General features: G+C 44.5%; 2 protein-coding genes across 6 annotated transcripts in view; both read right to left on the reverse strand.

The window, feature by feature from the left end:
- Positions 1–24,964, reverse strand: part of GPR160 (G protein-coupled receptor 160) — a 660,951-nt gene that overhangs the window by 33,711 nt on the left and 602,276 nt on the right. The gene's annotated exons all lie outside the window — the stretch shown is intronic.
- Positions 14,916–24,964, reverse strand: part of SEC62 (SEC62 homolog, preprotein translocation factor) — a 35,674-nt gene continuing 25,625 nt past the window's right edge. For all 5 annotated transcript variants that reach the window (XM_073359413.1, XM_073359412.1, XM_073359415.1 and 2 more), the window contains 4 exons: positions 23,575–23,667; positions 18,685–18,745; positions 17,253–17,372; positions 14,916–15,515 (listed from right to left, as the gene is read on the reverse strand). In XM_073359413.1, coding sequence (XP_073215514.1) covers positions 15,046–15,515; positions 17,253–17,372; positions 18,685–18,745; positions 23,575–23,667 — 744 coding nt within the window. In that variant the 3' untranslated portion in view covers positions 14,916–15,045. The remainder of the gene's footprint in view (positions 15,516–17,252; positions 17,373–18,684; positions 18,746–23,574; positions 23,668–24,964) is intronic.

Here is a 24,964-nt window from a genome sequence, read left to right on the forward strand (position 1 = left end):
GTCAGAGAGCTGCCAGTGGGTGCAAGCAATTTTTCCCTGTGAGTGCTCCAGCCCATGGAGTCAGCGCCTATGAAGGTCAGGTGCCTTAGAAATATCCATGAGACCTGTATAGGTATTTAGAAGGTGTGCATCACCATAGCTCATGGTATCTGAGTGCTATAAAACTTACATAAGAGACTTGGGTCCCAGTTTTTTCTCTGTGCTGAGTGTACGAATGGATTGGTGGCTGGGGGCGTGGGGAAGATGGCTTTAAGCCACTTTTTCATTCCATGTATTCTGGAGCTGTTTGGAAGTGCTATAACCCAAGCATGGGTTACAGCAGCCTCAAGGCTGCTTCCACTTTGCTTCCCATGGCTCCCTATCCATCCCTTTCCCCAACAGTCAGTGTGGTAGGTGCTTGAAAGTTCATTTATTGCTTGTTGTTTAATCTCCTCTGAATTAATATGGTAATTGCTATCACTCCAAATGCAGTCTCATGTCTGAGTGCTTAAAACAAACAAATAGATCACGTAGAATAAAATTTCTCAAAAATTAAATACCTTGCACTTGAGAAGAGAGGTCACTTTGGGCCCTACCCTGTGAAGTCCTGAGCTGAGCTCTGCCAGCCTCTTTTGATTGCAGTGAGAGCTGAGAGCCCTAAGTGCCGCACAGGATTGGCCCCTTCTTCACTATCTCTTCTTTAGCACCATGTTGATTTTAACTATGTAACAAAGCCCACAAGCTTTTTGTTAAGAATCTATCAGTAAGTTTTGTAAATAATGGGCTGGATTGAGCCTCCAGATTTAGGATGTTGGCATTTACACCTGCTTGCAACTGTGGAAACATTTTAGGGTGGTGGCTGTTATATTTGCTTAGGGATAGCGTAGGTGGGCAGGTGAGGGAAGTCACCCGGGGCTCTGGCATGCAGGAAGTGGTGCTAGGGGAGAGCAGCTTTAAATGTTGGCTGGAGCTTCATAGCAGATACCCTTCTAGCTGCAGAGTGGGGGATGGGCTGAATCAGTGCATCATCCAGGTACTGTTGCACTGGCTCAAGGCAGGGCCCTGACAGAGCCAGGGTTGGAGTTAGCATGCACAGCATGCTACTGGGAGCTCGCAGCCTGGGTTCTGCAGTGAATCTGGTCCTAGTGTGTTTCATGTCACAGCTTCCTCAAATTTGTGCGGTTTAAAAACCGTCATTGTCCTGCAATGAGTGCAGAGAGCACAAAAGGCTGTTGCAAGAGAAGCTGTGGTTTGCTGGTTGATCAGCTTCCTGTTGACCAGTGTGTAGAAACAGACTTTACTTCCCCACCACTGCTGATTCCTTCCTTTTTCTTCCTCTCCCAGGAATGAACTAGAGATTATGCTGGGGAATGGACAGGGAACTCTACCTTCCGTCTTGGAAGCAGTAAAGGTTTTCTCTGCATTATTCATGCAGTCCTTTGAGTTTGTTTGCTTCCTTCTTCCCCACGCACTAAACAAACACTTCAGGGCCAACAAGCCTACAATAACAAACCAGCAGGTAGCCCCAGTGGAAGAAAAACACCCAGAAAAGAAACAGACTTAAGTCTATCCAGTGAGCCCCCTCCTCTGGAACAGTGACCCTCCTCCTCCATGTCTTCAATCCTTTAACCCTTCCACCAACAAGGCTCTATATTGCAGACTCCAACTTTCCAGTAAAAGATGGTCTGATGAGATTCCATTTGCAGCTCATTGAGACTGTTCTGAAATTGCTTGGAAGGACTAGCACAGAAAAGCAGAATGGACTCCCTGCTTCCATGATCAGAGGTTTGTGTGCTGCATCTGCATCATCCCTAGCTCTGGCTGGTTCAGGCCAGGTTATTCTCATTAGGCACTGGGGTATATTGGAGGTAATGAATAGTTCCATGCAGTATGACCCTACATCTCCTTAAACTTCCTAAAGAGCCCAGCTGCAGTGCCATGCTTTAGAAAGGTGCAAGCTGTTTTCTTCTCATAGCTGCCTCATCTTCTCCAATCCCCTCTTTTTGGAGTGTCTTGTGCTCAAGAGGCTAGTTGAAAACAGTTCTTGCACCCAGAAAAGAACAGTGAGTGCAGTTGTGACTGGCCTCTGCATAGGCTCACAGAGTCTTCTCCCCCCACTTGGACATTTTATAATCTGACCGTCAGGGAGCAAGAGATGGTGATCATAAGCATATCTAAGCTTCAAACTTCCAAAGGGATTAATAATGTAAGCATGTATGGGAGAAATGAAAGGACCTGAGAGTAGCAGGAACTTCTGTCAGGAGAATTGTATGAGAAACTAGTATGTTTAAAAAACAAAACAAAGTGGTTGGGCTGAGACAGTATGTGGTGATAAAGGTTTTAATGGATTAATGGAAACTTAATAAACTATTTATTTGACTGAGGAAAAAAAGAGCCATGTGTTTATTCAAAAAATTGTTACATCTAAGAAAAATACTGCACTACTGTTCCATTAAAGGGGTGTTTTCTGTTTCTTATAATCTGTCCCTTAAGGGATTCCTTATTGCTATTAATTAGGGCTCCTGATCAGACCTATTTCCTCCCATTTGTTCCTGGATTGTTTTTTCTTAAGTAGATACTTCAACAATTTCCTTTGTCAACTTTTAATTCAAAAAGCTTCTCTTAGTCGTAATCTGTTTCCAGATACTCAGTTGAAGACCAGTAAACCCTACTGTACGTCGGTGTATTCTTCTGCTGCATGTTGCAGCTCATCTTTCACACAGGTCACAAATGATATTAAATCCAGCCTTGAATCATGATCAGTATTTCATTTACTGAACTAGCAAGTTTCCTTAACATTTATAACTGCAGCATGTTTCCCCATCTGTAGTGTAAACACTGCTTCTATATATTATGACACTGCAGTTTTCTCTGCTTGTCTTTATCTGGTTGTAACAGCTTTGGTAGATGGATAGGCAGAGGTACATACTGTAAGTCTCTGCCTCTCCTGCGATGAGAATCATACTGGTAAACACAGATGGAGCTAGCAGGCGGACAAGTCCTAAGTGAGAGGTGCAGTTATTTATAATGCTGTTTGTTCAGCAGCTGGAGCATTAACTCAAATAACTTGTTTACCAATAACTTTTCTCTCCTTGTTTGTTTCTGAAGTTGCTCAGTCTGGTGATGGGTGCTATATATGAACTGAGAGACTGGTTTGAGATCTAGTGCATTATACCCACTGCAAGCAGAAAAAATGATTACTCACCTTCTTGTAACTGTTGTTCTTCTAGATGTGGTGTTCACATCGATTCCAAGCAGGTGTGTGTGTGCCACATGCATGGTCCTCAGAAACTTTTTCCCTTAACAGCTCCCATTGGGGCAGCTAGGGAACCCCCTGGAGTGGCACCTTCATGGGGCTCAATATATGACCCTGCCGACCCAACCCCGCTTCAGTTCCTTATTGCCAGCTACTCCGACAGAGGGAAAGGAGGGTGGGTATTGGAATGGATGTGAACAACACATCTCAAAGAACAACAGTTATAAGAAGGTCATCATTTTTTCTTCTTCGAGTGCTTGTTCACGTTGATTCCAATCAGATGACTTCCAAGCTTTCCCCCACAGGTGGGGTCAGAGTTAAGGAATCACTGATTGGAGAACCACTCTGCTGAAAGCTTTGTCCTCTCTAGCATAATGGGTGGTAAGCATGTGCACCGAAGACCAGTTTGCCACTCTGCAGATCTCCTGGATGGGCACCTGGGCCAGGAAAGCAGCAGAAGAGGCTTGAGCTAGTGTTGAGTGGGCTGTAATAGCCGGGGCTGGGACCTTGTCGAGGTCATAGCAGGTACGGATGCAGTCCGTGTCCCAGGAAGAAATGTGTTAAGGAGATCAGAAGCCCCTTCATCCGGTCTGCCACTGCTACAAACAGTTAGTTCGACTTCCTGAAAGGCTTTGTGCACTCAGTGTAGAATGCTAGTGCTCTCTGGACATCTAGTGAGTGAAGCCTCTGTTCCTGTGCATTAGCATGCAGCTTGGGATAGAAGACTAGTAGAAAAATGTCTTGGCCAATGTGAAATTGGGATACCACCTTGGGCAGGAAGACTGGGTGCAGCCTGAGTTGTACTTTGTCCTTATGGAAGACTGTGTAGTGGGGGTCGGAAGTTAGCACTTTTAACTCAGACACCCTCCTGGCTGATGTGATGGTAACCAGGAATGCCACCTTCCACAAGAGATAAAGAAGGGAGCATGTAGCCAGTGGTTCGAATGGGACCTCCCATTAGCTCAGAGAAGACCAGATTGAGATCCCAAGCAAGTACCAGCGGTCGGGACTGTGGATATAGCCGTTCCATGCCTTTCAGGAAATGGCCCACCATAGGGCTGGTGAATACCGAGCACCCCAACTCTCTTTGGTGGAATGCCGAGATGGCCACAAGGTGTACCCTGATGGATGATCCCGCCAAACCTTATTGCTTCAGATTGAATGGTATAGATGCCTGAAGTGGAGGTACGTGACGCTGCTCACACCAGCATGAGAACCTTTTCCACTTCACTAGGTAAGTAGCCCTGGTGGAAGGTCTCCTGCTACCAAGCAGCACCTTCCTCACCAATTCCATGCATTGAAGCTCCGTTGGTTTAACCATGAAGCTTCCAAGCCATGAGATGGAGGGACTGGAGGTCCGGGTGAAGGAGGTGACCGTGGTCCTGTGCGATCAGATTGGGGTAGAGCGGCAGTGTAATCGGGGTATCCACTGACTGCTCCAGAAGCATTGTGTACCAATATTGGCATGACCATGCTGGGGCCAGCAGAATTACCTCCACTTTGTCCCTGTGGATCTTGAGCAGCACCTTGTGGACGAGTGGTATCAGTGGGAAGGCATACATTCGACGGTCTGCCCAGGGTAGCATGAACGCGTCCAAGATAGAGCCTGGACTGTGTTTTTGGAAAGAGCAAAACATTGGACACTTCTTGTTGTTCCTCATGGCAAATAGGTCTACCCGGGGGAACTCCCACCTTTGGAAGACGGAATGTTTGATGTCCGGATGGATGGACTACTCGTGGTTGCGAAACGACCTGCTGAGGTGGTCTGCAGGCTTGTTCCGTACTCCAGGGAGATAGGATGCCTCCAGGTAAATGGAGTGGGCTGTACAAAAATCCCACAGCTGAGAGCTTCCCGACAGAGAGGGAAGGAGCAGGCTCTACCCTGCTTGTTTATGTAAAACATGGCCGTGGTATTGTCGGTCATCACCGCCATGCACTGACCCTGCATTCTGGCTCGGAAGGTCTGGCAGGCTAGACACACAGCTCTGAGCTCCTTGATATTGATGTGGAGTGAGAGCTCGACCTGCGACCACCGACCCTGCATCTGTAGGTCTTCTAGGTGGGCCTCGCAACCCAGAGCTGACATGTCTGTTACTAGGGTCATGGAGGGTTGAGGGGTGCTGAATGGGACTCCTTCACGGACCACACGAGGGTCTAGCCACCAGCGAAGGGATTCTAGAGCTCGCTCCGGTACTGTCACTCCTGGGTCCAAGCTGTCTCAACCTGGGCAATAAGTTGAGGCGAGCCATGCCTGGAGCACCCTGAGCATCAGTCTGGCATGCCATGTGACCGAGGAGACTCCAGCATCCTCTTTCAGTTGTGGTGGTATACCACCTGTCATTGCTAGAAATCTGGACTCCGGCAGAATTGCTCTGGCCTGTACCGATTAATTCTATTCTTTGGATTGGTGAAAGCGTGGACCTTTAGGAGGAGTCCAAGTCTCAAAGGTGTCTCTGACTTACCGGACTTGGGACTCCACCTGCTCCCTGGAGCACCCCTGCGGCAGCCAGTCGTTGAGGTAGGGATACACCTATACCCTCTTTCAGAGAAAGGCCACAACCATCAACATGCACTTGGTGAACACTCGGGGGGCTGTCAATAGATCAAATGGGAGCACCATGAAGTGGTAGTGTTTGTGGCCGACCAGAAACCTCAGGAAATGTCTGTGGCCCAGACAAATGGCTACATGAAAGTATGCATCTTTCATGTCAAGGGTGGCATACCAGTCTCCCGGATCCAGGGAAGGTATGATTGTGCTCAGTGAGACCATGTGGAACTTTAACTTCACATGAACTTGTTGAGTCCTTTTAGGTCTAAAATGGGTCTGAGACCTCCCTTCGCCTTGGGGATAAGGAAGTATCTGGAGTAGAATCCCTTGCTCTTGAGGAACCTCCTCCACTACCCCTATGGCAAGGAGCGATTAAACCCCCTGAACAAGGAGTTGATCATGAGAAGGGTCCCTGAAGAGGGATGGGGAAGGGGGGTGGGAGGGAGTGAGGGAAGGAGCGAACTGGAGAGAATATTCCACTTCTATCTTGTGAAGCACCCGGTGGTCCAATGTTATTTGCGACCAAGCACGGTAGAAGTGGGACAGATGATTCAGGAAGCACGGGGCAGGATATTGGCGAGCACGCCGTCCTCGGGCTTCCCTTCAAAAACTTTGTTTGGAGCCCAACGATGGCGTGGTTGGGCCTTGATCCTGCCCTGAAGGCGGGTTTGAAGGCTTGCGCCTGTGATTTCTGCCCCTTTGCCTATAAAAATCCTGCCTCGGCTAAGGATGATATGGTGTTGCTGTTGCTTAAAGTGTTTGCATTGGGTTGCAGGGGTGTACATCCCCAATGACTTAATGGTCGCCCTGGAATCTTTCAAGCTGTGCAGTTTGGAGTCAGTCTGCTCCAAAAAAAGCCCTGCGCCCTCAAAGGGAAGGTCCTGCAGAGTTTGCTGCACTTCCGGGGGTAGCCTAGATGCATGGAACCAGGGTGTTTGTCGCATGGCTATTCCTGAGGAGAGGGTATGGGCGGCCGAATCTGCCAAGTCCAGGGACGCCTGCAGATTGATCCGTGCAGCCACTTTCCCTTCCTCAACTATAGTGGAGAATTCCATTCTGGAGTCTGCCGGGATCATGTCTTTGAACTTCAACATGGCGGTCCATGAATTGAAGTTGTACCTATTGAGGATAGCCTGCTGATTGGCTATCCTCAGTTGTAGCCTGCCCGTGGCATGGACCTTTCTGCCGAAGAGGTCCATCCTTTTTGCCTCCTTGGACTTGGGTGCTGGCCCTTGCGGTCCTTGATGCTCCTTCCTGTTGACAGCCAGCACAACGCACAAGCATGGCTGTGGGTGCGAGAGCAAATACTCATATCCCTTGGAAGGGACGAAGTATTTACACTCAACGCCTCTAGCAGTCAGCGGGATCAAGGCTGGGGTCTGCCACAGAGTTTTTATATTGTTCTGCACTGTCTTGATTAGAGGCAGAGCCACGCGTGATGGACCTTTGGGGGCGAGAATGGGGTTCTTGGTCTCGACAATCTCCTCCGCTTGCAACCCCATGTTGCGGGCGATTCGCCTGAGGAGGTCTTGGTGCGCCCTGTGATCTATTGGAGGTGGCCCCGAAGGATGCCCCGCTACAGCTTTCTCTGGGGAAGAAGACGAGGTGGCTAGTGGAGGTATTGGGTCCTCCTGTCCCTCTAAGTCTCTGACCTCCTCTTGGTCAGTACAGACTGTTGTGGCCACTACAGTAGATACCTGGGACTGGTCCTGTGGTGGAGATGTCTCGGCCACAACCTGAGCTTAAGGGCTTGGGCCTGGTGCCTGGAATCCAGTGACGGAGACGGGTAATGCGTGTCCAGTGCCAGCGAAGGCGGACGAAGACCAGGTGCCGTAGGTCGGTGCCGATCATCTCCTGGCATGGGGGATCGATGTCAGTCTGACCGCGGTGTTGGAGAGGTGGGGCGTCACATCACCGATGCTGGTGAGTCTGTTGCCAGGCTTGGTGCCAGGGAGCAGCGCCACAGCGAGGTCAAGCAGTGCCAAGGATGGTGCTGAGCCAGGGACTGGGAGTGCCCATCATAGCTGGCTTGCCTCTAGATGGTACCAGCCTCATTGGCACCAGAGGCTTGTCCCTTAAAGCTGGGTGCTGTGCCACCATCATCTCTATCAAGTCCCTGGTGGCTTCAGAAGTATCCGGGGTGGAGGGTGGCTCTGTCACCTAGCACTGGCCCACTGGAGAGTCGCTGCGTGCTAGACTCGGTGGTCCCGTCTGGGGCACCAAAGTCGATGGCAGTGACTCGTGCTGTCTTGGCACTGGGTCCTTTCTAGGGTGCCCTTGTGCCTCCCCTGAATGACTTGCTGCTTTCGGGGCCAGTGAGCCCCCTGTTTCGGTCGGCCTTCTTGTGCAGCACCAGGGAAGTTGAGCGGTGCCGGCTCGCTGATCCTGGTTGTGGAGCCAGAGCCGAGGGTCTCTTCTGCTAGAGTCCTTCTTTGGCCCCATGTCGCATACGGATGCCGGGGCACTCTGTACCAACATGCTTGGTGCTGGATCCTGGCACTCTGCGGCAGGCAAAGAGCAGACTCCATTAAAAGCTGTTTCAGGTGGAAGTCACGCTCTCTTTCTTTGTTCTTGGCCGAAAAGCTTTACAAATTCTGCACCTTTCAGTTTGGCATGCCTCCCCCAGACACTTTAGGCAAAAGTTGTGTGGTCACTTATTGGCATAGACTTATTACAAGTGCTGCACGGCTTAAAGCCTTGGGCTTGCAGCATGCCCCGGAGCCCAGGGAAGGGATAAGGATTGAGGAGGTACCCCGTTCCACACCTACTGATAAAACTAAACACCAACTGGATCTAACAAGAGAAGCGAAGGGAGAACTTGCTGAGCACCGTTCCAACGGCCATCATGGACAGTAAGAAGGAACTGAAGGGGGGTCAGGTCGGCAGGGTTGTATATTGAACGCCATGAAGGCGCCACTCCAGGGGGCTCCCTAGCCAACCTGATGGGAGGGGCTAAGGGGAAAAGTTTCTGACAACTGCATGCGGCACACACACACAGCTGATTAGAATCCACGAGAACAAGCACTCAAAAAAGAATCAGTGCTTCACTGGTATAAGGCAGGGTTGTCTGTTGATCCAAATGAGAATTGTCTTCTAATCTTTACTAATACCGTCACATGAGAATTTTGCATGTATAGCAGATAGGCTGAAATGTCCTATGTGTACTTTATATTTTATTATACATGGCTGATTTGCACCACATATCTTGGAAATATAATAAGGGATTCAGCAAACTGGGTTCATTATAAATGATTCTGCACCTTTCTCTGCTGTCTGTCATAAGCACCTGGCTATATCAACAACCACAAACCAAAGGCCAGGAGATCTTATAGCTTCAAACAAACTGGTGTGGAGGAATGCCTGTCTCACCAGAGGGGCCTGACCCTGCAGGCATGCTCAGAGAATGCCTACCAGCTGTTACCGACCAGCCACTGCATCAAGTGTGTGGAGGCAGGCCACTAATAGGTAGAGGGACAGCAGAGGACTGCACAGAAGATAGCTGGGGGCACAGGGAAACACAGGGCAGGTGTGAGAGAGGTATTGAATGTGAGCAGGAGAGAGAGAAATAGCTGTTAGGGCATTGGTCTCTAAGTCCATTCAGCTGCTTAGGTGCCTTATTTTAAGATAGGGTTCACAGATGAAGACCCCAAATAGAGGGAGGTGTCTGTCTCTGGTCTGTCAGCAACATAAGTGCCTAAGCCCCTCTTCTCAACAATTTACTCCTGGTTAACTTCAGTAGCTCCCCACTCAGCTGGCTGGCTTGTGAAAAATCCCTTCTGTAGGTGCCTAACTCTTCCTGTGTGTTGTATGGGGGAGCCAGGGTGCTGCACTTGGGGCTCAAAATTCCACTGTGTGGCAGGTCGCCTAGGATTTAGGCATTGCAATGCTGAATGGAGTAATACCTAAGGATCTGCCCCATGTGCCTTTCCCCCCGTCTTGTGAAATAAGGATAATGACATTTATTATCTTTTGTGAAGTGGTTTGGTCTAGCTCTGAAACATGACAATTGCACAGAACTCTTTTTTTTCTTTTCCCCACCCCTCTCTACTTGAGACTTATACTGGAATTATTTGCATGATGCTCATCACCAACCCTAACACTTTTTCTGAAGTTCTTTGCAGGGGGAATAAATGTTTTATGAAACCCTTTTTTCCACTAACTAAACATAAGTTCAGCACTAATGACCACTGTATCAACCCATGGAATAATGGACTGCATACACAATCAGGAGCTATACCTTTTTGTTTTCATGGGTTTGTTCAGTTGCTACATTATGAATAAAATCATCCAATGTTTTTTATTAAACAAAGCAAGAAGCAACTGTGAAATTATACCAGGAAGTCTATTGAAAACAGACTCAAGCATTCATTTGCATTGCTGGGGTTATTTTGTCCTGCTCTGTCTGTAAATGAGAAAGCTACAGTCTAACTCAGTGTACAATACAGCCTTGCACCATTTTATGCCATTCTCCTCACAAACTTTTCAAGGCACATGATCAAAATCAATGATAAACTGAGTTCAGCACTAAGGCACATACATACCAATTCTGCAATAAAAATGTGCACAGCAATAAAATGAATTTTGACTTCCAAGTATTTTACAAAGGATGATTCGTACATCTTCCCAATGCCCCTGTATGGCAGGTAAATTACTATATTACTCATGTTGCAGAGAGGTTAAGACTCAAATTCTCCTTCAGTCATATGACTTGGAATAAGAAAAGGAGGACTTGTGGCACCTTAGAGACTAACCAATTTATTAGAGCATAAGGAATGACTTATGGAATGGAGTTGCAAGTCATTCCTCCAACTTGCAGTGGTGTTGGATTAGGTTGACAGAGAAGAACTTGGCCCTATGGGTTTGACTGGTGCCATAGAATGAGTCAGTATCAAAGCTGGGATTAGAATACAGGGGTTTCTAGTTCCCAGTTCTATACATTGAATAGAACTGATCCCCTCTTTGTTCTGGATTCAAAAGGTTTGACAACTGCTTTAAATAGTAATGTACCATATGGATAAAAAATGTTGAACACAAAAGCCTACAGTTCAGTTCTCAATGCCAGCAATGGAGATGGAGCACCATACTATAAAAATTGTTCCAGCATCTCTGCAAGTGTTTCTGGGGTTGCTGTTAAGATGTATTAAAAGGCATCAGATATGAAACTCAAGTCAACCAAGTAATTAGGACTTATTAAAAAAGCCACACTAGCAAATGAACATGCTGCCTCCAAGAGAAATGGGCTTTGGAACTAATCTCTGACCAATTATAAAGCAGCATTCACTGACTGTCCTTCATCAAAGGTGGAGGCAGAGTGGCTGAGATACAACTAAATTTGCAATAAGTTTCTGTATTTTAGCATAATATGGTAAAATGCATGATTAAGTTACTTAGCTGTCTCAGGAGGCAAGTCAAGACAGCTAGATTATGAACTCATAGGTTCAGGGAGTCAGCACGTTGTATTCCTACAGCATCTCTGCCATTAGGCTCTTTCCCTAATCAGACATAAAAAAAAGGCTCCTGGCTAAAGTGTAATTTACCAGTCATTTGAGTCATTCCCCTTCCCCTTTGTCTCTCCTTGAAGCTACATTACACTCTATGGATCTAATCTAAGTCCCATGGACTTCACTAGAAGTTGGATCAGGCCTCAAATGAGGCAATAACAAAGACTTTTTAATATTTAAAATACTTGAGAGAAAATCTGAGATACACATCACAGGGTGGTCACGGTCCCATTTGTCTAATATGTATTAAAATTCTACTAAATTTCTAGTAACTATACATTTGCTCAGTTTCCACAGCTACTAGTAACCTCCTCCCCACTGCCATACTCTCTAATGCATACAGTACAGATTTGAGAATGAGTTGAAGAATATTTGAGTCTTGTATACATTACCAGATAAAGATCTGAAAAAAATTAATGTACACTAGTTGATAGAGAAATTAGGTTGAAAATTCTAGTCTACCCTGTTCCCAGAGCAGGTTTCAGTATAACATCTCCTCTAGATGTTGACCTGCATAGTTTTCTGCTTAACTTTAAAATTTTTAATAATTTTTCAAAATTGGTTAAACCAAGGGTAATCACATTTTATCAAAAAAGAATAACTATTACACTTGTTATATAGCTATAGGGAGAAAAATCAATGAGACCACTAAAATTGTATTGCAATAAGGAAATTTTAATAGAGTAACTGTTTAAATGTTCCACTAATATAAATAAAATTGTTCCCATTAAAGTCATCCTACTAGACAGGCATATAAATTATGAAGTTTAAATCAAAACTGGTAAGGGGAGTAGAAGCAACTTACTCTGAAATACTTTGATTTAAAAAGTAGCCACATATCTTAAGAGAACTGAATGCTGGTCAGTACCTTCATTATGTCCATATCTCTATTTGGACCCTGTGTCTGTTTTGGAAGTGTGTATGCAAAATGTCACATGTCCACTGATCCTTTTTTTCTTTAGTTGTTGCTGGCATATCAAATTGTAGCCACTCATTTCCTATCTAACCCTAAAATAATTTTTATAATAAGTGCAGTGAATTTAGTATTTGTGGAAATATCTAATAGAACTGGGCAGTGAAATGCTTTGCGTCTCCACAGAACAGCTCCCAACAATAGTGCACCCTTTCTCACGTTACCCTGTCACTGTGTGAGTTGATCACTGCAAATTTAGGGTTAAGGGTAATCGGGGGTTCAATGTGTACATGAGCTGGATGTTCCACCCACTTCACAAGTTCTTTTTTAAAGGTGATATGTGAACCAATAAAGTTTAGGAGCCAGTGGATTGGAGGATAGTTCCAGTTCCATGCCTAGTTAAGCTATGAACTCTCCTGCCCCAGGGTTGTTACGGGTTTTGAGATCTAGACACCTGTCTGTCTACTAGGAAATGGACTTCCACCACAAGCTCATTTCAAATAGGTCACTGCACAGACAGCAGGTGACAGCTTTACTAAATAGGTATTTAATATTATTCCAATTTAGAATGATTAAACTTAATATTCAATAGGATTATTAAGATGTCATTTCATTTTAGCTGGGGAACTAGAGCTATAATACATTGCCCTAAAGGCTTCAAACTGGGGGAGCCTAATTGTTTTTTTCTTGGAAAAATGCTGGACCTTATTTTCAAATATTAGTTAACCATCTTCAGCTTATGTATTACACACTTTTTTTCTACCTCAGGTTCTGTTCTCCAGGTTTTTAAAAACTAGAGAGAGGCCAAATGTCAGTCTGACTTGATTTTAACTCACTGAAATCAATGGGAGTTTCACCTGAATAAAGACAAGATTTAGCTTCAGCGTCGACTACAAAATGGCTTTACCACCCTGCATTTTACAGTAAAAGCAAGGGTTCTGTGCTGTTCCTGCTCAGCTGAAAGGAGGATGTATGTCTACCATTTTATATGATAATACTGGGTGTTTAGGGTGGTGCTGAGCTACATCACAGAACCAAATGGCTAGAGCGTTGTACACAAAGGATTGCAGTCAGTTCCCAATGCTAGCAACGGAGATTGGAACTGCAAGCATGGTAGATTTTAGCTTCTGCCTGAAGGCCGTGTGGTGTTCAAAATAATTGCTAAACTGAGTGGAGAGAAGAGTTTTGAGCCAGTGTACTATCCCATTACACATGCACCTCTTAATAAGGTAGTGGATGGTACTGACGGATCTGTTAAAACAAGTCACTGTAAACAGCAACACCACACAAATGTCAAAGTTTGTTAGGGAACAGGTTAACAAAAATTTCTTCCATATTAACAGAAAAATGCATAACAGATCCAATCTCTGTTCCCCATACAATAAATATTCAGAAGTAGTAAGCAAATCAGACCTTAATGCACATGTAAAAAGTATATATTTGCACAACCAGAAAAATTAACATCTTCATTCAAAACACTGGTGATGGAAAAGAGCAATTCAAGAAAAAAATCTGTCAGCTACTGAAAATTCAAGCAATATCTAGTATTCTTTCCTCACAGTGGTGTCAGGCAGGAATATCATCTGTATTCACTATTTCAATTTCAGTCTGAAACTGAACAATTCAGAATGTTAAATCTTAACTTTTTAAATGCTTATATAACAAAATGTCCTCCAACAGTCTAGCAAATAAGAGATGTGTGAGAAACTGAACATTCAAATTGCTTCAGGAGTTTTAAAAACAATTAGCTTTTTTGTTATCTGTACTCCTGAACAGGTGAATACTCTCAAGCAGTGCCTACTCCTCAGTTAATACAGTACTCCAGTTTCTGAATATAGAAAATGTTAAGATTAACATTAAGGCATACAGACAGCTGTGTTATCTGCTTTTGTTTAATAAAGGATCAATTTACTCACTCAAATACATGGAATGTTGGCAAGAAACTAAAAGCTCCTGGGACAAATCTACCAATCACGTACAGATTCTGTGAGGTCCTCCATCTTGCATTTCTCTAATAAACACACCCTGAAATGGCTTCAATTATACAAATTGAAATTTGGATAAAACTTCTAAATAATAAGTAACAGTTAAAATAAAAAGGGTTGCTTTATTTTAAAATTGATGGCAGGGGAAGTGAGGGGGAAAAGACGACAGCTGGAGTTTCCAAAATGCTGTTCCCTTTGCCTCCTCGAGATGACACCTTTCTCTGAACCAGATGTACAAAACAGTTTGGATTTCTTAAGTTGGTGGTACACAATTTGTACACAACTGAAAACACTGCAGCCAAATAAGCACTACCAGCTTGTGGGTCTTTAGCAAAATACTTTAAAATTACCTTCTGCTAAAACTAGTTGTCTTAAAGTTCTCTCTTACAATTTTATAAAAATCAGGAAGAATGTCAAGAGCCATCAGCTAAGAAGTGCTTTACTTAACTAGCTATTAAATGAATATACTAGGAATAATCTGAGATTTGGTTATTCAACTTTTACCATTTTACAAAGCTATTTTGAGTAGGCTATACTTATTGAAAAGTTATGCAAGTATCAGAAAATGACAATAGGGAAACTATGTTCTTCGGTATGTTTGAGGACTATCTAGACAAATCATAGGATCTGACAGAAAACTTGTCAAATTGACAAAACTTTTGTAAATGTGTATTAATTCAGATTGTACCAAGTAATCAAGCTAATAGTTTTTTAAAAATGAAGATACTAGATATAAAACTGTTTGGATAACATGTATTTCAGCAAACAAATGGAAAGAATGTTACTGTAACTACATTTTGGTGATCAGCCAATGAAGAAAATCCAATTGTTTTACACATATTCAGTCTCAAAACTACAGTGAGTTAGGATTTTTCATGTAAAGACCTAGTTTCTTCTTCCTCTTCCTCCTCCTCCTCCTCACAATCTCCTTCATCTGTTTGCTGTTCAAGTTCCTCTCTTGTGATCATTTCAAAATCATTTCCATTTCCACTACTATGCTGGGATCTGTCATCCTCACGCCTATCACTGTCTGTGTCTGAATGCCGCTCTCCTCCAGAGCCTTCTGCTCCTGAGTTGCCTGTTGCTTCGACTTTTCCTTCCTCATCTTCCTTTTTCTCACCATCTGATTTCTCCTCACTGTCAGACTTCAGCTGCTTTTTGGTCTCTGATTTCTCCTCTTTCCTTGAGTCTGCTTTTGGTCCCTTGTATTCGTGTGTGTACAAGGGCCTGAAGGAGTCAATGAAACCCACGTCTGCTGTCAGATTTGGCAAAAACCAGAAATGATGCCTTCCTCCAGTTATCAGCCAAATAATAAGGAAGAGGATGCAGCGGGCTGTGAGGAGAGAGCCCAAATATTGTATATAAATATTTACAACATAACACAACTGTTTTTATTAGTTGCCTCTCCCCTGCTGCACTCAAAATCAAGTTGAGGACAGACAAAACACGCAAAATACAAATGAAACCAAATTCCTGGGCTGGAAGGATGGGTCTAACAGCATGTTCTGATACTTAATGGTGGTGATGGAGAAGTAAGCAAGGGGGAGAATTAAAAGGTGCCATCCTTCAACCCCCTCCCAAAAATAAAAGTCTGATGATAAAAGTTAGAAACAGTAAAGAGCTAATAGACAGAAAAGTCTATTCCCTTGCAATGGGATATGATCATCTGATCTTAGCCAAAGACCAAGTTTTCTCTATTGCAGTTTGTAAATCTCCATGAAAAATAGGAGGGTCAGTGATCTCCGATCTGCATTTTAAGCATTGTTTTGCTCAGCTACACACCATACAAATCAAAAAGAAAGCTTGATTACCTGCATCCAGCTCCTCAAAGGTAGCTAGGCTCCTAACTTCCACTGATTTCAGATTTAAGGATTTGGGCCCAGATCCTTAACAGGTGAGCCACATTCTCAGTTTTATTTCTTTTGCAAGTGCTTATGTGTTGGTCCTGAGCTATTCCTTAAGGGCACTGCATCTAATTCTGCCTAGAAGAAAGGCAGGTGGCCAAAACGCAGGCCTCTGATATCAAGATGCAACACGTACCTGAATGCGACTCAAGTGGTTTTCCTTTCCTTTGTATTCTAGCTACATGCAATGCCCATAAGTTTATAACTAACACACTGTTTCTAGGTAAGGTGATTCCACTTCTGCCCAAAGCCTGAACTGGCTTTTCAGGAGGAAGCACACATTCTCTGGCCAACAAGAAGCACTGCCTCTAATTTGTAGATGATGGTCCTTTCCCCCTCCCTGTTGTCTCAAATTTTTTCTTCTCTTCACCTTAGCCACTGTTTCTCCTCCAGTTTAAATACCCCACCACCTTGGGCACCTCTCTTATCTCCCATTAGATAGCAGCAGCAGCAGCACTAGTGCCTAAAACAAGAGTGAAGCAGCGAGAGGTCGAACATGAACAGTGGACTAGAGAGCTCTGATAGGAGAGAGTGCTTATGCTGTCCTAAGGACTACGATCTCCACTATGCAAGATCTAGATTGCACATGCTAGTGTAAGCCTGCAGCCTGAAACGGACCCTGCGGAACACTTTTTTCCAATGCCACAGTAGTGACATTTAGTAGCCATTAAGGAACTACTCACATAAGGTAAGTCTACGGCAGTGGTCCCCAAGCTTTTCCTCTCGTGCTGCACCCCTTTACCAGTAATGGAATGTGTTCATGCTCCCCTGGCCAGGAGCAGGGCTGGGGTGGATGGGGGTGTGTGAAGCTGTGGTGGGGAGGTCAAGCTGGGGCCGGGAGCAAAGCTGTGGACGGGAGCAGAGCTGAGGGCAGAGTTGGGCTGGGTGGCACTTACTTCCCTATGGGAGCTGGCCAAGGCCCCCCCAGATATTCCTCCATGCTCCCCAAAGGGGTGCATGTCTCACAGACTGGGGACCACTGGTCTATGGCTATTTTAAAGAATAGGGGTAAAATTTTCAAAAGTGAAGTTGACAGATTTAGGAGCCTAAGTACTTATTCCACTTTTACAGATTAGAAAGGGTTCTAAGTCACTTAGACATGTCTGAAAATTTTACCCTACTTGTCCTGTTCAGGTAACTTCTATTGATAAACAAATGACACTTACCAACAGCAAGTAGGAGAATACTGGCTACGAAACAGCCTGCGCCTACACTGAGGTAATAAACACCTACTCGCATCTCTGCAGGCCAAAGTGGGAAGAGAGTTGCAGCTATAACCGCAATCACTAAAAATGAAGAGAAGAGTTTGAGAAACATGGATAAGTTACCAATTAAAGGGCAATAGTAGTCTGGTGGTGTTGCCTGTAGTAATGTTTGTACAGTACTTTGAATAGGCATTCCCATTATTTGAGTGCCATTCAGAAACAGAGTCCAATTTCTCTTGGCCCACAAATACACATATATAAATGACCAGCTTAGGCCATAAAAACCCAGTAGAACAGGCTTAAGTTTAGCAAGCAAGTGAATATCCCCACCCTTTCATTTTTTGCTTGTTTTTCAGTCCCCACCCTCACCCCCCTTGTCTTCCATAGAGTTGTGCAGTTTCTGTCCTCCTGCTATATGCTGAAGTCTACAAGATTGCGTAATCACATAACTGGCTCCCAACACCACTTTAAAAGCTAAGCACATTACCTTTCAAAGCCCTAAATATATCATGATCATATAAATTATATCATCTCCTTAGAGAACTGTGCTGATGGAGAAGTGATATGAACATGGAACTGGGAGCCAGCAACTCCTACATTCTAATGCCAGCTCTGACACTGACTTACCCATGTGGCCTTGCCTTGGCAAGTCACTTCCTCTCTGCCTCAGTTTTCCTCATCTTATAATTGGAATAAACAATATTTACCTGCCTCAGAGATGGTTTGAAAAGATGATCTGTATAATTCTCAAGATAAAAAGCACCATATAAGTAGTAAGTATTCCCCGGTAAGTGTAGACAGAACCCAATATACAAAGTATACTGTACACTACAACCCCACTAGTTGTAGCATGGTTAGGCCCTTTACATACTGATCAAAAATATTTATCCATCTACCTTAGGTATTTCGAAGGTGCCCATCACCATAGTGGTTAGGCATAAAGTGTCAACAGGATTCTCTAGAAAGGTGCTACCATGATTTCTAAACTCAGGGAAGTTGGGTGCCTTTTAGGCCCTAACTTTTTCTATTTCCCCTTACACAGCAGCATCTAAGGAAGAATAATAGACCTGTGTGTAAACATTAAAATTAGTCTAGACCTTAAAAAAAATTGCTCGGGCCAATGATCTACATAAATAATACTGGGAGGTGGAAGGGAAAGGGTATCAATTGTGAGTGTTCAGTACCTATTAAGGACACAATCTATTAGTGCTAAGCAATTGAAATCTACAGAGCAGTTAGCAGGTGTAACTGTAAGCGAGGTGCAAATTGATAAAAATGTTAATTCTGTGTCTGAATATGAGAGAGCAAAAAGGAGTTTGTCCATGGGAAAGAAACAGATGTGCCTGTTTGGTACTATAGCCTATACTACACATTAACATCCATTCTTACTTACCAAGAACAAGTCCCATGGCAAATGTTTTAAAATGAACTGGGTCATAGATCCACACATACACCTGCAGTAAGAATAATCAGGTTAAAATTAACAAATTATATTCCAAATTAAAGATCTTTGGTAAGAGCTTTCAGATTAGTTTCCTCATCTGCACATTTCTGTATTACCATATTACTCTAGTACTAGGTTACACTCACCACCAGGTGCCACTCTGTCCTCCAAGTCAGCACTAAACCACAATACAGCATTGTGGTGAGGGGGCACTGAATTGCTGGAGGTTCTGTATTTTTGGATAAGACATGAAGCCAAGGTCTATGCCAATTCTGCTCAGTGAAGTAGCTGCAGAAGCAGATTTATAATCTTGTGGCTACCACCCCTTTAAACCTACACAAATTGCCTCAGCAATGCACTGACCTTAATCTGACTCCGTGAGCAGAAGGCCTAAGCATAATACTTTTATTGGAGAAGGATGTATAATACAAATATTACACTGGTGCCATATCTTGTCAGGCACAAGGATGAAGGCTGGGAGCTTCCAGCATCTGATAAATGCTTTTATTAGGATATATGTTGCTCACACGCTGGTGTGTGTTGGTGCCTTTATTTAAAATATTTTAATGATTGACGACTTACTAGTATTATTTACTCCCGGGGGCATTCTGTGCCAAAAAATTAAAAATTCTGCACACAGTATTTTAAAATTCTGCAAATTTTGTCAAATGTGGAGGCTCCAGCTTAGCATTGGGGAGCATAGGCCACTGGCTGCACAGAGGTGGGAGATCACTGTGCAGCTCCCACCCAGGGACACAAACTCAGCAGTCTTTCAGAGTGGTAGCCGTGTTAGTCTGTTTCAGCAAAAAGAACGAGGAGTACTTGTGGCACCTTAGAGACTAACAAATTTATTTGAGCATAAGCTTTCATGGGCTAAAGCTCACTTCATCAGATGCATGCAGTGGAAAATACAGTAGGAAGATATATATATTGTGACAAAACTCTGTCCTTGCCTCCGTGGGTCCCACATTTCCTGGCGGATTTCGCTAGCCTCAGAGGCTCACTGTGACCCTTCATGTAACCCTTCTCTCTCTAGAGACAAGGGTCACAGTCTACTGAGCCATTTTCATCATAAGCCAGTGACGGAGGTAAGGAGAAGTTATCCTTCCTTGCACAGACTCTGTTGTCTCCCAGTCTCAGCGATTAATCAGGGGGCAAAGGTGGTGCGGGGGGGGGAAGCCCAGGCCCACCTTCTACTCCAGGCTCCAGCCCAGGGACCCTAATAGTTTTAACTATGGTAGCTGACCTTTTAGAAACATGACGTACAATTCCCTGGGCTGCTTCCCCCACAGCAGCCTTCACTTCCTCAAGCTCCACTTCACCCTTACCTCAAGGCCTCCTTCCTTGTGCCTGATATGGTGTGTACTACTCAGTCTCTTCAACAGCGCAACTTCCTCCCACAGCTGCTGACATGCACACCCACCTGACTGACTGGGAGGCTTTTAACTAGTTTCAGCCAGCCCCTGATTGGCTCCAGGTGTCCCAATCAATCTAGCATTCTCCCTGCCTTCTGGAAAGTTCTTAATTGGCCCCAGGTGTCTTAATTGAACTGGAGCAGCTGCCATTTCCCTTATCCTGGTACCAAGGATTTGTTTAGCCTGGAGCTAATATATCTATCTCCCACTACTTTTCTATAGCCATCTGGCCTTGCCCCGTCACAATATATAGAGAACATGAAAAAAAATGGGGGTTGCCATACCAACTCTGAGAGTAATCGATTAAGGTGGGCTATTAGCAGGAGGAAAAAAAATTTTTTGTAGTGATAATCAGGATGGCCCATTTCAAACAGTTGACAAGAAGGTGTGAGTAACTGTGTGTGTGTGTGTGTGTGGGGGGAATTAGCATGGGGAAATAGGTTTTAGTTTGTGTAGTGACTCATCCACTCCCAGTCTTTATTCAAGCCTAATTTAATGGTGTCCAGTTTGCAAATTAATTCCAGTTGTGCAGTTTCTCATTAGTCGGTTTTTGAAGTTTTTTTGTTGAATAATTGCGACTTTTAGGTCTGTAATAGAGTGTCCAGGGAGGTTGAAGTGTTCTCTGACTGGTTTTTAAAATGTTATAATTCTTGACATCTGATTTGGGTCCACTTATTCTTTTATGTAGCGACTGTCCAGTTTGGCCAATGTACATTGCAGGGGGGCATTGTTGGCACATCATGGCATATCACATTGGTAGATGTGCAGGTGAACGAGCCTCTGATAGTGTGGCTGATGTGATTACGTCCTATGATGGTGTCCCCTGAACAGATATGTGGACAGAGTTGGCAACGGGCTTTGTTCCAAGGATAGGTTCCTGGGTTAGTGTTTTTGTTGTGTGGTTGCTGGTGTGTATTTGCTTCAGGTTGGGGGGCTGTCTGGAAGCGAGGACTGGCCTGTCTCCCAAGATCTGTGAGAGTGAGGGATCGTCCTTCAGGATAGGTTGTAGATCCTTGATGATGCGCTGGAGAGGTTTTAGTTCGGAGCTGAAGGTCATTGCTAGTGGCGTTCTGTTACTTTCTTTGTTGGGCCTGTCCTGTAGTAGGTGTAGGTGACTCAGTTGTGAGGCTGCACCCAACCCTGACACAGCTCAAGGACCGGGCCTGCCCCAGAAACAGCCCAGGACCATGCCCCTCAGTGCCACGTGCACCAGGTGTAGGCAGGCAGTCTCAGCAAGGCAGGATCCAAGTGTGGAGGGGCTTAGTGTGGGGGGATCCAGGTGTGGGTTGAGAGGGTTCTGTGTGGGATCTGGGTGCAACAGTAATGGGAGTCTGCAGGGGGGTCCAGGTGAAGGTGGTTGGGGCTCAGCAGGTTGGGGATCTGGGTGCAGGGGGAGCATTGCCTGCTGGGGTTCTGGGTGTGGGGAGAGTGAGGCTTGGCAGGAGGGTCTGGATGCATGGGGGTTGGGTGGATGGGGGAGCAGCTCCTTGTACAGTGATCCCTCCCGCTGCAGCTGAGGAGTGATGGGTGCAGGAAGTGGGGAGTTTGCAGAGCTTCCTACAGCCAGGGGAGAAATCTGGGGGTGGATCTGACACAGCCCCAGATACCGTGCAGGGGAAGAGGAAGTCCCGTCCTCCCCAGCGCAGCTGGGACTAGCAGCTGAGCCCAGCGCAGGGTAAGAGCCACCAGCCAGGTCTTCCCCAGTCCTGCCCTTTGCCCCACAGTGATTTACCTCTATGCCAGCTGCCCTGGGCACTCAAAACATACTGCTGGGGAGGGTCATATGACCGCTCTTGTGGCTTCGCCATCAGAAAGTCATTTTGCTGCAGGGAAGCAAAGAAAACTGAGGGGGATATAAATTCTGCGCAAGTGCAGTGGCGCAGAATTCCCCCAGGAGTATATTATTTTCCATTAATAATACATAGCCCTTTACACTTTCAGCATCTTACAAACATTAATCCTCATAGCTCCATCAGAGGTAAAGAAAGGAAAGTTACTCTTATCTGGCTTAGCTGAAAACACCATTTAGCTGTATATTTCTACTTGAAGTTTAGCATGAGACTGGAATAAACTTCCCTAGCTCTCAAAGACTAACATTTTCCAGTGCTGATAGTTGTGTCTCATTTACTGACCAATCAGTGGTGCTTCAATGTCCCACTTGAGCATGCATTTGTAATGCTTTAATGAGTGGGAAGCATGGAACTCTCTAACCTCTGAGAATCATTTGTGAGCAAAAAAATAGCTAAATGGACAAAAGGTAAATCATCAAGGGTTCATCTCCCAACTGTAAGGAAGTAGGAACACAAAGGATATCTTCAGAGAATTACAGGTAAATAATTTTCCCTTCTCTTAAGCCATAAAAATCACTTTCCTGAATGGATTCCTAGAAGTGTTACTACTTAAAAGAAGCTTTAGCTAAGAATAATTTATGAAAGATGTTTTCTCCAGGAGTTCACATTAGGTAACAGACTCATGGAAATGAAAGAGCGTCAGAAATAATACTAAATCACAGTGTTTATGGAGCTTTGGAGGTACTGGCCATGAAGCCATAACTTTCAGTAAAAAACAAACTCATGTTCCCAAAAGGGAAAAAAATATATACTTTGAACTAGTAGGATTAATGAATGTCAGGCCAGATAGCATCTTCATCTAGTAGTGAAGACTCCAAGTACCTGACAGCAGTAACTGGTAACCTTCACAGCTGAAAAGGTGACTTATATCAACTGCATACCAGACATATACAAACCCACTACTGTAGGTGCTCACCAATTTTGTGGAGAAAGTTTCTCTCAATGTATAGTCTGTAGGATAGACAGGGAACTGGAACCAGTCATAACGGGACACTCCTTTGCTGACCTCCATCAGAAAGGAATTTAAGGAAACATTCCAGACAGCTGTGTCTCATTGGCCCATGTATGAGACATTTCCCTCTGTTTAAATGGGCAAAATCACTGAAAAGTACAGGAATTCCCTCTTGTCTCAAGATATAAGTGCAAGAGCAGGAATCCAGTCTGATACCGTTAGAGAAGTAAATCATCTGATTTAAAGAAGAGGCAAGTGAGGCACGAAGAGATTAAATAATTTAAGGCCACACAGAAATTTGGTGGCAGAGCCTAGTTTAGAATTCAGGTGTGCCTGACTCCCAGTCCCATGTTCAGACCACGAGGCTTCTAGATGGCAGCCACCTTGGACTCCCTTCCCTGTAACTGAATTTGAAGCTCCAACTTTTGTTTAAAAATACTTCAATATGGCATGACTTTACTAGCAAGAAAGGCCAGCAAGGTTTCCACCCATGCTGGTAACTATCAAAAGGGCAGAAGGAAAAAGTCTGGAGAAATCAATCAGTCTCAGTATTTTATTGTCAATGTACTGGTCACTGATAAATGTAGGAAGTGTAGAAATATAAGTTACACACAAACCTCACCTCATTTCCATCCAGAAAAACTTGATCTTCATGTGGCTCAAGTTTAAATTTTCTCTTGGTTTCCTTTTTCTTGGGTGTTCCTGGGCTCTCATCCTAAGAGCATATCAATCATGAAACAGAAGGAATAATTAAAAAGGAATTTAGAGACTGTAAAAGGCTCCAGATTCATAGGTTCCATTTTGAAATTTTGGCTGCATCCATATATCCTCATTACAAAGTTGCTTATGAGTGCTGAACAAGAAAACTACTGCAAAAGCACTCCCTATTACTAGCCAACATTTCAAAATAGGACTTCCATTTCTACACATGCAACAGCACACACAAATTTGGTGCACTGTCTTACATATATACAAAAGTTAAAATATAGGTGTAGCACTCTGCACCTCAACGCAGCACCCTGGAACCCTCATATGACCGGGTTGAATATCAATTATGATATATTTCATACAAAACATGCCATGTAAGATATCATATGAAAGGTCACAATCTGGTGAACCTGACTGTTCTATCAAAGTATGTATATTGTTAGTGTGTATGAAGTTATGTAATTTTGCTATATGGTTGCTACTGAAATATGTTGTAAGTTTGAGGCTGTCTCTGCATGGCCACTTTCAGCGCTAAAACTAAGTTGTTCAGGGATGTGAAAACACCCCCCCCTAAGCAACAAGTTTTAGCACTGAAAAGTGCCAGTATAGACATCGCTTTATTGCCGGGAGCTGCGCTCCTGATGATAAAGCTACCACCACTCATTCGGGGTGGGTTTTTTCATTGCCAGGAGAACTCTCCCTCGGCAATAAAACATGTCTATATTGCCCACGTCACAGCGCTGCTGCGGCCGCACTGTAATGTGGGCAGTATAGACATACCCTGAGAGTTGTCCAGTGCTAGTTCTCCAGTGACAACAAAGGAGGTTATCCTCTCCCAGGAGGGTGTTAAGAGACTTTTAATCAGCAGGGGAGAGGTAAACAAGGGGTTTACAATGCTGTAAGAGTGCTACACAAGCATCACACAATGGGGGACTGCTCAACTCTGTGACTCGGCAGAGCCCACCAGGACATATCTGGACTAGTGTTTTCCAGGCACATGGACTGAGGATATCAAATAGGGGAGAGAGGCATCATGCTTCTACCTCTCTCATCCCCCACCTACGCTGGAAGCAACAAGAACGCTGTGAAGACAAAAAGAAAAGGAGGACTTGTGGCACCTTAGAGACTAACCAATTTATTGCCACAAGTACTCCTTTTCTTTTTGCGAATACAGACTAACACGGCTGTTACTCTGAAAGCTGTGAAGACGAAGACTTGAACTGAGGAGACTGGTCTCAGGCTTAAAGGAGAGGCCTGTGCATTACGAACTGTGACCTACCTGCAACATCCAGTGAGTTCAGAGA

Source organism: Lepidochelys kempii, chromosome 9, assembly GCF_965140265.1.
Source record: "Lepidochelys kempii isolate rLepKem1 chromosome 9, rLepKem1.hap2, whole genome shotgun sequence".
Taxonomy (NCBI): domain Eukaryota; kingdom Metazoa; phylum Chordata; order Testudines; family Cheloniidae; genus Lepidochelys; species Lepidochelys kempii.